The sequence below is a fragment of the Labeo rohita genome, chromosome 7 (assembly GCF_022985175.1).
Source record: "Labeo rohita strain BAU-BD-2019 chromosome 7, IGBB_LRoh.1.0, whole genome shotgun sequence".
Classification (NCBI taxonomy): Eukaryota; Metazoa; Chordata; class Actinopteri; order Cypriniformes; family Cyprinidae; genus Labeo; species Labeo rohita.
In genome coordinates this window covers 60100456-60117217 of record NC_066875.1, presented here as the reverse complement: position 1 = coordinate 60117217, position 16762 = coordinate 60100456, and the positions used below count along the sequence as shown (strand labels likewise).

The window sequence follows — 16762 nt, the reverse complement described above, 5'->3', positions numbered from 1 at the left end:
TTCCACTGATGTTTATGAGATCCTACACCGTCTGACAAATGTGTATGTAAGAGCTGATGGACTGTGATGTGTTTGTGAGCTGTGAGTTTCTGTTTGTCATCATGATGAATGCTGAAAACGAGGGTCTCCACCCAGAGAACAAGAAGATCGGCACAACCCGACCGACGGGTTCTTCTCCTAAACAGACAGAATGTTCAGAAGAGAGTCTTGTTAAAGAACAGAAAAACTCCCCTCTCAAACATGTCTTCTGGAGTCAATGAACCTTCAGATAAACACACTCTTTCACAACATCATTCATAAGTGGCTTTAATGATGTTTCCTTAAACAAACCCACTCATCTACATACGACATAAACCTCTTCAAATTCAGCCTTTCTCTCCCAGGAAAAATGAACCAGAAATATCAATGACTTTTACAGACTCATGCAGCTTCTTTAAAATATTGTTTATTCTAGAAATTTGCTATCATTCAGCATTTTGTGTGTATGAGTACAAATATTATATATATAAACAAAAGCCAAAGAAAACAACTATTTATACACTAGGATTACTGTATGACTTCTAAAAGATTTGTTTTTATGCCCTTACATTTATGTATAATAAGAGTTAGCTCGTAAATTTAAGTTATGATAAAGTAAAAGAGTTGAATGAGTGTTTTTATGGTCTGATATCAGGGCGTGTTTAAGTGGGCGTGGCCATGTTTGAGTGATGGTTGAATGTTCAGAAGGGCGGGGTCAGGGTTAGTGATGTTGTGTATTTGAGTGGGCGGGGCTGTGCTGAAGGTTGTGTGTTTAGTGGGCGGGGTTCGGCGTGTAAATCTTCAGTTTCTGAAACTTAGGTTTGTGTGTGCTCATAGTTCCCGAAGGTCGAACGCCTTTGAGCTGCTGTTTTACATCAGTATTTTTTACCAGATGGACTTAAGTTCGTTTCACACAAACACCCTTTAAGTTTTCTTTTAGTACCACCGGCGTCTTAACTTTTTATTCACTCATTTATGTAGGATCTTTGACTTTTTTTTGCACACTCTCCTTAGCCGTTCTCCAGTCTGTGATTTATCGGTTTATTGAAGTTGTTTTAGCGTTCAGTGATGATGTTGAAGAGGAAAATGCACATCCCGCATCCGTTCGTTCATGAAGTGAATCTCTCAGCAGCTCGGCGGATTCAGGTAAGACGTCTCATTCATCCTCAAGTGTTCCTTCAGCGCCATGTGTTCTTTCGGCTGCTTGCGTGACGCTCTCACGCTCTCTCACTGACGGACGTGAGAAAGTTAAAGGAGTACGTCAGCCAACAAATGTTCCTCATGTACCGGTACAAAAATCACCATGGTAACAGACGTTTCCGCTTAAAACCTACTGCTGTTTACTAGAGCGGTTGTTAATAATTTGATACTGTTAATATTGTTATTCGATTTGTCAAAGGAATAAGCTGTTTTGTTTGGAAAAATATGCATAAAATAAACCCCACTGCCTGACAGACATTAGTGAACTAACGCAACAGAAGTAAATGTAACGCTTAAATGTAACGCTGTATTGGAGAGGCGGTGCTTTTAGTTTTTTTGATACATTGTTTGACCTGTAAATATATTCTCCTTCGAAGGCAACCTTTCCTAAGATATACAAACAGCTAATTAGAGTTGTCAGGTATTTTCCCTTTTTGATTATATTGAGGTAAGACCTGTTTGTGCTTTAAAAGTTTCAGTGTTGGGAAGGTTACTTTGGAAATGTAATAGGTTGCAGATTACAAGTTACTCGATTTAAAATGTAATAAGTAGTGTAACTTTTATTAAAGTAATGTAACTTATTACTTTTAATTACTTTTTGATTACTTTTCTAAATGTCTAATATTTTCAACTGTTAATCATTTTGAAACATTTAAACCAGGCAGAGTGAACCTTACAGTAGCACTCAACACTGATTACTGTCAGACTTTTAAAATCCTTCATCACTTGAATTAAGATCATAATAAGTAAGGGATAATATACATCTTTATTTTGCGAGAACAACTGGCTGAATGTACATTATCTCACTTATTACACAGCTGCTTGATAGATTATTTAGATGTTTTGTGTCAAAATTATTAGACACGAAACACTGATCTGAGTTGAAATATTTGAACGCAAAGCTTCCATGAAGAAATCAGTTGCTAGCAAACGGCAAGTTCAAACTAGACATTTTAGGGATACGGTGCAGTCATACCAGTTTTCTTACACAACATTTCACCACATAAATTATTAGGGAAGTAGTACTAGTTTGTTAGTTGTCTTATAATCCACTACGGTGTACATAAAAAATAAAAATAAAAATAAAAAAATGGCAGCAGCTGCGTTTGTATGAAACAATAGAGCAAGTCCACGATACCAGCATGACAGAATTAAAAAATTGTTCACATAGTATTGAATTAAGCTTTAATATTTTATTAGCTAACCAAACGCAAAGCTTCCACCAAGAAAAATGATCAAGCATATAGCACTGACTTAAGTTGCCCCGAATGAGTCTGAGCTGTGTAATGATTTAATTTAAAGCACAGCCACCACAAATTCAGAATTAATTTTTCTTTTTTTTTTTTTTTTTTACTTTTTTGGGGCTTTTTATGCCTTTTATTGTGATAGGACAGTAGAGAGATGACAGGAAAGAGCTGGGAGGAGAGAGGGGAGCGGGATCGGCAAAGGACCTCGAGACATAACAAGATCATAACATAAATAACATCATAAGAAGAAATAGTTTAATAGCTATGATACTGGGTTTGAAATCAAATGTTTGCGTAGTTATGACAGAAAACACTAGCATCTAACAATGCCTTGGAAAGTTTGTGCATAAACCCAAATAAGAAATAAAACCGTTATCGAATAAGCATGTGTCCTATTCTGTGTCCTAAACTCCTGAAACATTGGTGTCTCATTTTAGAGCAGTCAATGCAATTTATGACAGAAGTCAATTAAATCTGTAAGTGGGGGTGGGTGTGTGAAAAAATTCAGATGTGATCCCCTTTGTAATCACTGGCTTTTTTCAAAAGTAACTGTAATTTAATTACATATTTTTTTTCAGTAACTGTAACTAATTACAATTACATTTATTTTGTAATTAAATTACGTAATTCCGTTACATGTAATTAGTTACTCCCCAACACTGAAAAGTTTTGCAAAACAAAAATATGCAAACTACGTCTTGTTTTATGTATAGCGTTAATTTTAGTTTTAGTTTGGGGGGAGAGTTACATCCTTTTCAAAATATGACAACAATGGAGACCATACTAAATATAACGTTTAGTTGATCCTCTTAGAGAATATTTTATCTTCTCCAATTCTAAAAACATCACTAAGCCAGAGTGAAACTAAAGATGGTTTACTTGATTTCCAATCAAGCAATATTCTTCTCTCAGCCAGCAGACACGCAAAAGCACAAGCGTCTTGACAATTTTTGGACATTACTGTACCTTGCTCAGGTACTCCAAAAACAGCCATTTCAAAACTAGGTCTAATATCCTTAATATATGCCTCAGACAAAATTTTAAATATAGTTGTCCAGTAATCAAACAGTCTGGGGCAAACGCAAAACATATGAGCCAAATCTGCCTTTGCAGAATGACATCTCTCACATGTGTCAGCAACATTTGTGTATATCTTGGATAGTCTAACCTTACTGTAATGAAGTCTGTGGAGGACCTTGAACTGAATTAAACCTAAGCGAGTACAAGAGGTTGTACCGTTCACCTTAAGTAATGCATTGTTCCAGATTTCCTCTGATATATCCACTCCCAAATCCTTTGGCCATTCTGCATGAATTTTTTGTCTAGATTCATATTTTTTTATTGACATTAAAGTGTTATATATATTAGAAATGACTCCCTTCAAATGTAACGGAATATTTAAAACTTTATCCAGTCCTGTACTAGGAGGAATAGAGGGATATGTGGAGCAATGCTTTTGGATTAGATGACGTACTTGAAAATATCTAAACAAGTGTGATTTTGGCAGATTGTATTTTGAAGAGAGAGTTGAAAATGGGGCAAAAACGGCCTCAATGAACAGATCAGTTGTCCAGTTGAGTTGGAAGGAACAGGTGATTCTTGCATATAGGGCTGGCTATGGAGAAGTCTTTAAAACCAAAACATTACTACAACTGGACATTGAGTGTACAATGAAATACAAAGGGGCAGTTTAGATAAAGCTAAAGCTGGAATACACCGGACATCTTTGGGGTTCTGAAGCCAATAAAGTAGTGTTGTAACTTAACCACAAACAAAATGTAGTATTGTAAAATCATATATATATTTGTGTTTACTGTGATCTTGCCCAGTTTGAAAGTCCCACATTTATTTAGTATAGGTTTGACTTCCAGGTTAACTGTATCTGTTGAAGCTATGGTTATTGTGGTGAATTGTATTTACATGTTGCCAGTATTCCCTTTATAATTATGACTTTGTAGCTTATTTCAGCTTACATTTTAAGTCATGTTTAAACATATGATAGATATTTTTTTATTAGCTGGTTTACCCAGCTAATAATTTTGGTTCCCAGAACGTTATGGTTTGTTTTTGGTTAGCCAGGAAAGTTGTCTTAACATTCCTGGAATCTTAGTTTTTGGTTCCCAGAAAGTTACCCTGATAGCACAAGACGTATTTTTTACGTAGTTTGCTCATCTACAATACATCTATTGGACGTTTCCTATTAGATGTCTTTAAGATGTTTATGATTTAGAATGTATGTAAAACTGACATCTTACAGACGTCTGCCAGACGTTTGTACGGAGCAGATGCTTTCCAGATCAAGAGATCTTTAACAGACATCTTGCAGAGGTACATGTGCTATCTGGGTAGTTTTTAGAATGTTATTCTAATGTTCCCCAAATGTTAGTTTTTGTTTATTTTGTTATGGTTTAACAGAACGTTAGTTCAGACACCTTGCAGACATCATGCAGATGCATGTGTGCATTTCCATTACCTCTTTACTCCACTCTAACCTCTTTCTCTGCTGTACGTCAGCAACCAACAAATTTATGATCTCTGTTATCACTCTGTGCTTAACCCTGGCTTAATATTATAATTTATAACATATTTTGATTGATCTAAGTTCTGTATTTAAAAAATGCTGCATTAAATGAATTTCAGGGTAAGGTCATTACCCAAAAACATCTGCAACATTTTCATTGGAAAGATAGTTTTACAGAGTTCAAAAATAACCTGAGTGAATGTTCTGTATAAGTTATTTTTAGGTTATTTTAAAAACAACCATCAGGCAACGTTCTGGGAACGTTATTTTATGATTGCAAAATAATAACCTAAAAATAACCATTCCCAGGTAGCACATGTACGTCTGCAAGATGTCTGTTAAAGAGTGCTTGATCTGGAAAGCATCTGCTGTGTACAAACATCTGACAGACGTCTGTAAGATGTCAGTTTTACCTGCATTCTAAATAACAAACATCTTAAAGACATCTAATAGACGTCTATTTGATATCTGATAGGAAACGTCCTATAGCAAACACTCATAAAAAAAAAAACATCTTCCAGATGTAAATGCAGACATCAAATAGACGTCTCCCAGATGTGTGTGTGCTATCAGGGTTAGAGAATGTTATTTTTTGGTTATTTTAAAAACAACCACCAGGCAACATTTTGGGAATGTTATTTTATGGTTGCCCAAAAATAAACTAAAAATAACCATCAGGGAACGTTCTCTCTAGGTTTTATTTAGGTTATTTAATAACCACCATGCAACGTTCTGGGAAACGTTAATTTATGGTTACAAAAAATATAACCTAAAAAGAACGTTACCCTAAGTATTTGGTTCACAGAAAAATAACCAAACAGGAACTAAAAACTAACTTCAGGGGAACGTTCTGTCGTCCAGTCTAAACTTGTTATGAGGCTTTTAGGCACTTTCAGAAACCAGCTAAACCAGTCTGTAAATTGGTTTGTTACTGGTCTAAATTGGTTTGGTAGCTCTATTCAGCTTGACATCAAGTCTTCCAGCTCTGTAAACCAGCTAATGTGCACTAGATAGAAATGGTCTAGTTAGAATCACATTCTGTTACTTGAAGACTGAACCCTCTCTCTCCGTCTCTCTCTCTCAGGGAATCATTCTGGGCATCGTTCTGTTTCCTGTCCGCATCACCCTCACCACCCTCTTCTTCCTGCTCATGTGGCCCATCGCTCGGCTGCGATTGGCCGGTCTGTCGGAGGCGGAGCGGGCGGAGCCTGTGCGAGGCTGGCGTTGGTGGCTCTTCCATCACATCATGGTGTTCCTCAGCCGGGCCGTCTTCTTCTCCGTGGGCTTCCTGTGGATTAAGGTCAAAGGGCGTCAGGCGGGATTGAAGGAAGCGCCGGTTTTAGTCGTAGCGCCTCACAGCAGTTTTCTGGACATGCTGGTGCTTTGCACGACGGGTCTGCCGGTCGTCGTGTCGCGGTCGGAGAACTGCAAACTACCCGTCATAGGAGGTGAGGTCAAGACGGGGACTGGTTTGATCCTTTCTTTCCTGAACAAAAACCCATTAACTTTTTTTTGATTATGTGAACAACAAATGCTTACGATTCTTGCATGTTTTGGTCATCATGATCTTATAAATGAACTACACCACCAATGAGCTTCCCAAAACTCTTTATTTAGTCTTACGTTAGTCTTACATAGTTTTTTCAAAATGTTTAACCATCTTCATAAAACACAGATCTAAAAAAGATCCTAAAAGTCTTAATTCCTGCTTTCACAGGCCTTAAAAAGTCTTCACTTTGAGCTAAAAATGGTACATTTGTTAAGTCACAGCATTTAATGTATGCTGCACTGAAAAAAAAAATTAAATCAAGATAAATTTACTAGAGATGCAAACTGAACATGTGAAGTTTTGTTTCCTGAGAGACTGAACAAATTTCTGTCAATGTGGAATAAAAACATTGTTTCTCTTTAAATTAAGTTGATTTTTTTAAGCATATTTGCAGATATTTGATCTTAATTTAATTTTAAATAATTTGACAAATTTCTCATAAAACAAGACTTTTTATTAAAATGTAACAGATCTTTTGGAAGTTGTATTTACATTAGTGACAGTATTTTGTTTAAAATTTCTAATATTTGCAACATGCTAGTAACTTGCTAATCACGTTAGAATCATGCTAGTAACTTGCTAATCATGCTAACCAAATACTAGTAACTTGCTAACCATGCTAGAAATAGGCTAACAGCATGCTAATCATGCTAACAACATGCTAGTAACATGCTAATTATGTTAGAATCATGTTAGTAACTTGCCAATCATGCTAACAAAATGCTAGTAACTTGTTTATCATGCTAACAACATGTTAGTAAAATACTAATCATGTTAAGAACATGTTAACAACATTCTAACAACATGTTAATCATGCTAGCAACAGGCTAGTCATGGTAAAAATGCTAGAAACATGTTATCAACATCTATCTTGTCTATGTAAGTTTTCAAACTTTAAGGTTTTACAACAGTTTTAAACTTTCAGGCTAAACGCTGTTATGTTTATCTTCATCAAACCTGCTGAAATCTTGAAGAAAAGTAAAAGTTATCAGTAATCAGACCGGGGTTTTACTCATGTATTTAATCTTGCAGAATAAAATATGAAAATATCTTAATCTTGTGTTTGTGTCAAATGTTTCACCAAAAACCTTTTCAACAAATCCACTGACTTCAGAACGACGGAAGCAGAATGTGCTAAAATGCAACTCGTTTTTAGATTTTTGCAGCGATATATTGCATAATTGTTGTGGACCTGTTGTTTCGCTAAAGATTTAGAAACTAACAAAAATCAGAGCAAAAATCATTCAAATAAAACAACAAAAATCCTTATTTCTTAAATAAATTTGGATAAAAGCATCTTTGTTTGTGTTCCAGCGCTGTTGGAGTTCAATCAGTCGGTGTTAGTGAGTCGAAAAGATCCTGAATCCAGGAAGAAATGTGTGTCTCAGATCAGTGAGAGAGTCACGTCTGACGGCCACTGGCCTCAGGTATCAACACACACACACACACACACACACACACTCTTGTGTAATACACATCAGCTGGTATGTCACATCCTGCTGGGTTTGATCTCATTTTGTGCTCCATTTCTCTCGGCAGATGCTCATGTTTCCAGAAGGAACGACGACTAATGGCCGAGCTCTGATCAAATTCAAACCCGGTATGACACACAAACAAAAACAAACTCACTTTAGTATTTTTAGAGAAATTAATCCTTTTACTCATCAAGGACGCATTAAATAGATCATAAGTGGCAGTAAAGACATTTGTGATGTTCCAAAATATTTCTATTTCAAATAAATACTCATTCTATATTCATCTGTGAATCCTGAAACATAAAATGCATGATGGTTTCCACAAAAATATTATGCAGCACAATTGTTTTCAACATTTAAGCAGCAAATCAGCATATCAGAATGATTTCTGAAGAATCATGTGACACTGAAGACTGGAGTAATGATGCTGAAAATTCAGCTGCGCATCACAGAAATAAATCATAGTTTAACAGATAAAACAGCTGTTTTACATTTTAATAATATTTCACAATTTTTACGGTATTTTTGATCAAATAAATGCAGTCTTGATTAACTGAAGAACTTCACAAACATTAACATTTTTTTGCTGATGTTTTTGGGAATGCAATGTTCACATCTTCGCTGTATGCTCACGTCAGTAATCTCTCGACAGGTGCGTTTCTGGCTGGCGTTCCCGTTCAGCCCGTCCTGCTTCACTATCCCAGTGAACCGGTGAGTCTGGGAACAGCAAATGCCTGTGACGACGTCTGTGGCTAAAATTAGCCGCATTTATGTAACAGAAACCTCTGGATGACTATATATGCACACGACAGCGAGCTGAAATAGACGTGCAGAGCTGCTAAACTAGATAAAAGAGCAGCAGACTTAAATAAAACTATTAAAATGTCACTCTGAAATGCTTCTGTATGTCATATAATATAAAACATATCTTTGCAGGACACGGTTCGCTGGACATGGAAAGGACTGACGTGGTAAGAAGGAGTTTTTATGCTGTTAACATTTGACAATAATGAAATCATTTTTCTAAATCTAGCTTTGTATGTTTTCATCTGTAGGCTTGGTGCTCTGTGGCACACCACCTCTCAGATCTACACCAGTGTCACTGTGGAGGTGAGTAGCAGGGTTTCATTCGATTGACGTGAGCCACAGCCAATCACATCCAGCATTGCTACAGCTGTGACCAATAGAATCTCACTTGGTAGTCCCTCTTTGCTCTGATTGGTTGCAGTTCCTGCCCGTCTACACGCCGTCACAAAAGGAGAAGCAGAACCCAGACCTGTACGCAGAAAATGTACAGAAACTCATGGCCAAGTAAGTCACGTGACCGACGGGCAGATCCCTACATAGGCAGCGCCAGAACTGAAACGGAACCATAAAAGTGATGATTTACAATGTTGTACATAAACAGTGAGTCATCATGACATGTTGTTTCAGTGGAGTTTGACATTATCATCTTACTAACAACATCATTCTCCATTAAACACACTGAACACACATTAGATGCAATGGTGCATTCATAATAAGATTATTTACCTATATATTTAAAAAAAACAACAACGAAAAAAATTAAAATAAAAACTAATAAAAATCGTTTTAATATAATCTTAATACTACTGAAACAGCACTGATGTTCACCAGGCTTGAATTTGAATTATATTTTAATTTTTCTGTCTGTCTATATGAATAAAACTGTTATTTTATACTAATATATCATTTATTAATGTTTTAAATGAGCTTTTAATTTTTCTGATTTTGATTTTAGTTTAGTAATTTTATGTGCCTTTGTCAATTTATTTAAACAATTTTTAGTTTTAGTTTTAATATGTGTATAATCAACATTTGTCTTGGTTTGTTTGTCATCTTTAAATGCAGTTTAAAACAGAGCCTGATGTTATCTAAAACTAATACCATAAAAACATTTTGGTTAGTTTTAATTAAATACTAACATTAACTAAAAATAAAATGTATGTAGACTTATTAAAAAAGAATAAGTAATAAAAAAAAGATTCTAAATAAAATATTATTTAAAATATAAAAAAAAAAAAAAAAAAAAATATATATATATATATATATATATATATATATATATATATTAAATAAAATGAAAATTTAAAATAAAAATGAATTAAAAATATATAATAATAATGGTGAACAGCACTGTGTTCACCAGGTTTAAATCTGAAGTACATATTCATATAAACAGACAGAAAAATGAAAAAAGCAGTGTTATTGTATACTATTATATTATTTATTAATGTTTTGAATGAGCTTTTTATTTTTTTGCAATTGTGATTTTAGTTTAGTAATTTTATATGCCTTTGTCATTTTATTAAAAAAAATAGCTTTAATATTTAATTTTAGTAATTTTAGTTTTAATATGTGTATAGACCATTTCGTCAGATGTAAACATACTGGTCCCGATACACTTCCTGTTTTTTTTTTTTTTTTTTAACTTTACACAAACATCACAAAAAAATACAACCAACATAACATTTGACTGGATGAAAATGTTACATTAGCACCTTTAAGATGTATTTGTATATGTGAAATAAAATAAAAATTAAAAAACAAAAAAACAGGAATTGCTTCTGGACCAGTGTTGTTTACATCCAGTGAAATGGTCTATAATCAACATTTGTCTTGATTTGTGTGTCATCTTTAAATGCAGTTTAAAACAGAGCCTGTTCTGAAACATAATAAAAACATAATAAACAACATGAAACAGAGAACAAAAACATAACAGCATATAAAACATAATAAAAATGTAATTTTTATTTTTTTATTAAAATTCAATAAAAAAAATAAATATATATATTTTATTTTATTTATTTTTTTTTTTTTTTCTAATTTTGATCTTAGTTTAGTAATTTTATTTTTTTTTATTTATTTTTTTTTTTTAACTTTATTTTTCCAGTAACAGAACTGGATTCAGCCTGGTTAATTTCAGGTTAAATACATACAAGTTCATCCACCTAGAAAAATAATATACAAATTAGACAAATTAGACAAATTTACAGCTAAATAGCACACTTTTATTAATATTACGTTAGTTAATTAACATGGATTATTCCTTTAAGTGATACTGAACTCTTGTATGTTGTCTCATAGAGCTCTGCGTGTTCCTGCCACCGATTATGTGATGGAGGGCCGATTTCCTGTTAAAAAGCTTGGAAACCTCTCGCTTCCCCTGGAGCCTCCAGCACAGGAAACGCTCAAACTGCTCCGTGAACACAGGTGTGTGTGTGTGTGTGTGTGTGTGTGTGTGTGTGTGTTTAGTATCTCTCTACCTGCTCGTCTCACACTCTTTCATCTGCAGTCTCACTAACGCTCACGTGGAGGCCGTGATGAATCACATGATTGACACCTGTCACTCAGGCCAGAGCACCATGGTAACGGCCGATCACCTGACCGCTCTTTTGGGGCTGAAAGATAAAAAGACGGCGGTGAAGATCTGCTCGCTTTACTCGAAGGTAACGCAGTGTGACATTTAGTTCAAACGTTCGTCTGTCATCATTTATTAACCCTCGTGAACAGTCGCTGCAAACTCGTTTGACCTTCTGTCAACTGTAGAGCGCAAACATAGATCTGCAGGTGCATATATGAAGAGCGAGCACCATAAAATCATAACAGTACCATAAAAGCACCATATTCAAATCTATTACAGTCGTACGATGGCTTTAAGAGGATAGTTCACCTGGTTCACCTCTATGAGTTTCGTTCTTCTTTCGAGCACAGAAGGTGGTATTTTGAAGAATGTTGGTAACCAAACAGTTAAAATATCTTCTTAATTTTTTGGTGAGCTGTTCCTTTCAATCATTTTCAGTAAGAAACATCTCATTCTGCATACTACAATTAGTGCATAATTAGACGCATAAAAGCCAATTAATGGAAGAAAAACAACCGAAAATCAGTCATACATGATTAAAATGACATGAGACCGAGCACTTTTATTTTTGCCATTAATATCATCCATATTTATGCCAGATAAACAAGCAGTTTGATGGTCTTTTTCAGTGCAAAAGCAAATCATTCATTACAGCAGATGAGATGGTTTTATCCAATGCAACGTGTCTGTGTATTCGTGTTGAAATGCGTGTGTGTTTGCAGGATGATACGGTGGATCTGAGGCAGATCTGTCTGAGTGTTTCTGCCGTTTCTGGATTCAGGAGTCTGGAGTCTCTCATAAACACTGCGTTCACGGTGAGTGTGAGTGTGTGTTTGTGTTGAGAGGTGTGGCGTGTTATAGCTTCATAATATGCAAGTCATTTGTTCTGCCTGAGGTGTTGACATACATGACTTGGTCTGATTGTTTTTACAGTTCATTATAAAAAAAGTAAGTGCAATTATCAGTCTGGGATGTAATTCTATACATATGCAGTCAGATGTGCTGCGTGTTTGAAAGTGACGCACAGAACGGTGTTCATTTGCTGGTGAGCAGCTCATGATAACAATATACTAGGAAAATGCTGCTCTGAACTCACTGTGAGTTTAAGTGGCTCATAAAGTGACATGCAACAAATATCTTTCCAAAGTTGTAATTAGAATAGTTTTGAAATCCAAAGGAGAAGGCAGTTTAAGTCAAAAGAAACTCTCTGTGGTTTAATATTTGAAAGTAATTATTATGTTATTATTATGATCTTATATTGAACAGGTTCCATAGTAACAATAGTGTGAAGGACAAAAAGACAAAAAAATACATGACCAAAAAAAAAAAAAATTAATGGGTTGATTTGCAGTCACATTTTTTTTACAAACGCAATTTACTATCATTAAAAACTATTTTAGGATGTCTAAATGATTAAAATTCTGAAACTTATACAAATTAACATCAAGTTTAACAAAAATGACATGTTCAAGGCCCTGTGAAATGTTTTGTTTTTTCACACCTTCCATTTAAAAATTCTGTTAAAGCATGTCTAATTATTTGAATGCATAAAAACACCTTAATTTATTAAAGTTTATTTTTACAACATTTTTATAATATTTTCTGGTTATCAAATGAAGTGTTCATTTAATTGTTCTTTTAATCAAATGAAAATTTGAAATGAAATATTGAAAGAAATGAACATGAAGGAAATATTGTGTGATTATTCCTTAATAAAATGAAGTTTTAAAAATGTTAGTAATAACAGTAGTAGCGGTATTACTTGTATTCTACTAAACAATAGTAATATGTGTGACCCTGGACCAGAAAACCAGTCATAAGGTCTGAAAGCTGAGTAAATAAGTTTTCCATTGATGTATTGACAATATTTGGCCGAGATACAACTATTTGAAGATCTGAGGGTGCAAAACACATCTAAATATTGAGAAAACCACCTTTAAAGTTGTCCAAATGAAGTTCTTAGCAATGCATATTACTAATCAAAATTAAGTTTTGATTTATTTACGGTAGGAAATTGACAAAATATTTTCATGGAACATGATCTTTACTTAATATCCGAATGATTTTTGGCATAAAAGAAAAATCGATCATTTTGACCCACACAATATACCGGTACTTAAAAAGCATCACATTACCCTGCTTTTAAAAACGGTACAATTCCGCATTTTACTAGTGCCGGTACTTTAAGAATGCATTGCAATAAGAGCCGTATTTCTGCGTGTCTGTGTTAGTGAACGGCACAGACGCTGTTTTGTTTACACACAAGTTTCATGATTTCAGTTAATTAGACATGCTTTTTGATAAATACTTGTTTTATGTAACCATTAAAATCTAGAAAAATTAAAATGGAATTTGGGAAAAAATAAAACATAGGGCCCTCTTTATTTTATTTGTCTTTTTTTTTTTTATTGTAGTTGTCCTTTAGTGTGTCACTTGCGTCTGGGTTCTTATTATTAATAACAAAGATAAAATAAAAAATGACTGTCACAATATAAATTGTTGTTGTGAAATAAAATGACTATATCATGAAATAAGATTTGGTTTTATCCTTTAAGCGAACTTACCAATATTGCAAAGATCTCTACACACCTGTAGGCTCAGTAGTTGTTCACCATAATCCTGTGTAGTGGCACTGGCATGTGATTACATTTTTTTTTTTTTTTTAAAGGGGGATGAAATGCTTTTAATAGATAAAATAACTATCATCTCCATCTATTATTCAGTTACTTTTCCTGTTGTTCTATATCAGTTCAGTATAGTGTGGTGACATTTTAGTCCGGTATTGTATCGAAGTCGTGACAACACTAATACAATGTACTTTTGGCTTTTGATACAAATATACCCTTGCTACTTACGACTCAATTACCTACTTTTAATTAATTCTTCCAAACTTTGACAAATTCGATATACAGTTTATTAATATAATGCATATGTAGGCTATATAGTGTTTTCCTTTGCAAAATGTGTCATAACGGATTAAGATGATAAAGACTAAACTCAATATGCTCCTATTCATTATTTAAACAACTACACACAAGCAGGTGAGCCCAGAATAAACGCAACGATGTGTACATTCGCATTTTCCCATAAAGAATAATCTCTACAGCTCTTTTATATCATTGTCTTTTGTTTATATTGATTTTCTACGGGAGGAAAACGTCTATTTAACGCATTGTGTTCTGGGCTCATCTGCTTGCCTATACAGAGTTGGTCCTTTTAATATCACATAATGCCTTTCTTATGGCGCGTTCATATCTGCTGGTATATCGCTTGACAAAAGTAAGGTTTATACTGAATTTGGTCTTTATCATCTTAGTCCGTTTTGCCACATTAAGCATTTGCTGGGCAAGTATGAAAGCGAAAGTTTGTGCATTCATGGCCATATGCTTGCCTTGAAGTACATTAAATTAATAAACTACATCACAAATTTGATCATTTAATTGCACTTAATGTATCTTAATACATTAAGCCATATCAAGTGTTAATGGTTTTCTACGGGAGGAAAAAGCTTAACAAGAGACTTTGCGCATTGCGTTCATATTCTGCTGTTCTGTGACCTGCAGGACCCAGTACATTATGCTATTAAATTAGTTTTAATCATTTAACGACCACAGCGTCTTGTCTCTATTGGCAACACGCACCATTTGTGTGGATTGCAAGTGAGGTCGCAGGTAGCAGAGAGTGCAAGTGGTGATTGCGAGTGACATTTTAATTAAATTTTTTTTTTCTTGTCTTCACCATCTGGCTACTGTTGTAAAATGTGGAGAGATTCAGTTAAAAAAATAAATAAATAAAATAAAGTAAAAATAAAATAGACTGCAAGTGACGTCACTTCCGGAAGTGTCTGAGAGTGCAGGTGTCTGTCTGCAGCCGGACCCTTCTCCTTTATACAGTCAATTCAGTTTTTATGACTGGATACTGCGATTTCATCTGTGTTTTTCACATCACAGAAATTATAGGGCCCTACACACGCACTATTTTAATTCTGTTCTTACTACCAGCATATGGTTAAAAACAGCATATGGCTAAACAATGATAATTTTTATTGCAAATAATCACAAAACTTCACCACTTGTGGCAGAAGTGTTTTTAAGTCATGTTTACAAATGATGCAATTAATCCCTCAGGAGAGTTCAAATCATAATTTGGTGTTTGTATGTTTGCAGTGGTACGACACCGACCAGGACGGCTTGTTAAGTGCAGACGATCTGTCTGGCCTGATGGGGGCGCTGGTGGGCGTCCCTCAGTACGGGATCGCAGACATGTACACAGCGCTGACCACTAGAGGGCGTCCGACCGAAGGTAACAATTACCGCATTTGCTCAGCTGTGCTAATAATGATAATATTTGATTATTGTATGCTAATCGATTACGTATTCATCTCCTAAAGCTTCTCTGCAAGACTTACTGCTGACGCATCCAGTTTATCGGAAAGTGTTTACCGAGTATCTCAACTCCGTTGGGCTCGCGGACGGAAATCACAATGGGGTTCCCAATGGGAAAGCCAACGGCAACAACAACGGGATTTATAACGGTTATGAAGCGACCAGTAGAAAGTCGGACTGAGGGACGTCGTTTATTCAGTAGCTGCGTCGCAAAAACCGGGACAAATGTCTGCAAATATGTGACATCTTTATATCGAGCCGAGTGTCTGACTGAACATGGACTGTGAGCGCGTGTTGAGAATGAAAGGGTTACGTTTACGTGTGCGAGTGTCTTATTCTTAATTTGTCCTGCTTTCATGTGAGTCTCTGTGCTGGGAATGATACTGTGAGAAAATACCACTAATTAACGTGCCTTAGAACAAATAACGATATATATTTTATCATGAAGTCTGAAGGATCTGTATGTGTAATTAAAAATGTACGTTTGTCATTTTAAGCTTTGTATATTGACAAAACCAAAGATGTACTATACTGCGAAGGAATTCTGTTGTAGTGTCATATTTTATACTTTAATATATTAAAATTCTTAAATAAAGACGTGATGTTTTTTTGTGGTTTATGTCGTTTATTATGTGCATCCTGTCCTCATTTCATCCTTCTTTTTTAGCTTGTTTTTGAGTGGAACGTTTGTCATTTGTACGTTGAGGTTTGTTTGCATCTTTCTTCATAGTCGTTGACGCTGACACTTCTCTGCTGCTACAAAAATCACCACGATCCTTTTCGATGGTCTCCAACACATTTTCCTGCTTTTTTGGACGTCCTCCTTCAGCCCGTCGATATGCTTTTCCACCGTCTCGTTCAGCCTTTGTCAAACATTGTTCTCTAACCTGTCGTCTGAGTGTTTTTCTCTCAAATCCACCGTCCAAATGTTCTCTAATTTTCCCGATCTGTTTGTCAGGCTGGCGTGAGCTCCCTCTCCTTC

The 16762-nt window shown here is 35.0% G+C and overlaps 1 protein-coding gene across 1 annotated transcript; it reads left to right on the top strand.

Moving 5' to 3' along the window:
• The first annotated feature begins 804 nt into the window (after positions 1-804).
• On the top strand, positions 805-16388 carry lpcat4 (lysophosphatidylcholine acyltransferase 4). Its single transcript, XM_051114350.1, has 13 exons — positions 805-1164; positions 6071-6434; positions 7850-7962; positions 8075-8135; positions 8663-8721; positions 8947-8981; positions 9066-9120; positions 9239-9321; positions 11119-11244; positions 11327-11480; positions 12118-12210; positions 15562-15697; positions 15786-16388. Exons 1-13 carry the CDS (start codon positions 1087-1089, stop codon positions 15959-15961), a joined length of 1533 nt encoding a protein of 510 aa, XP_050970307.1. The 5' UTR covers positions 805-1086; the 3' UTR covers positions 15962-16388.
• Positions 16389-16762: the final 374 nt, after the last annotated feature.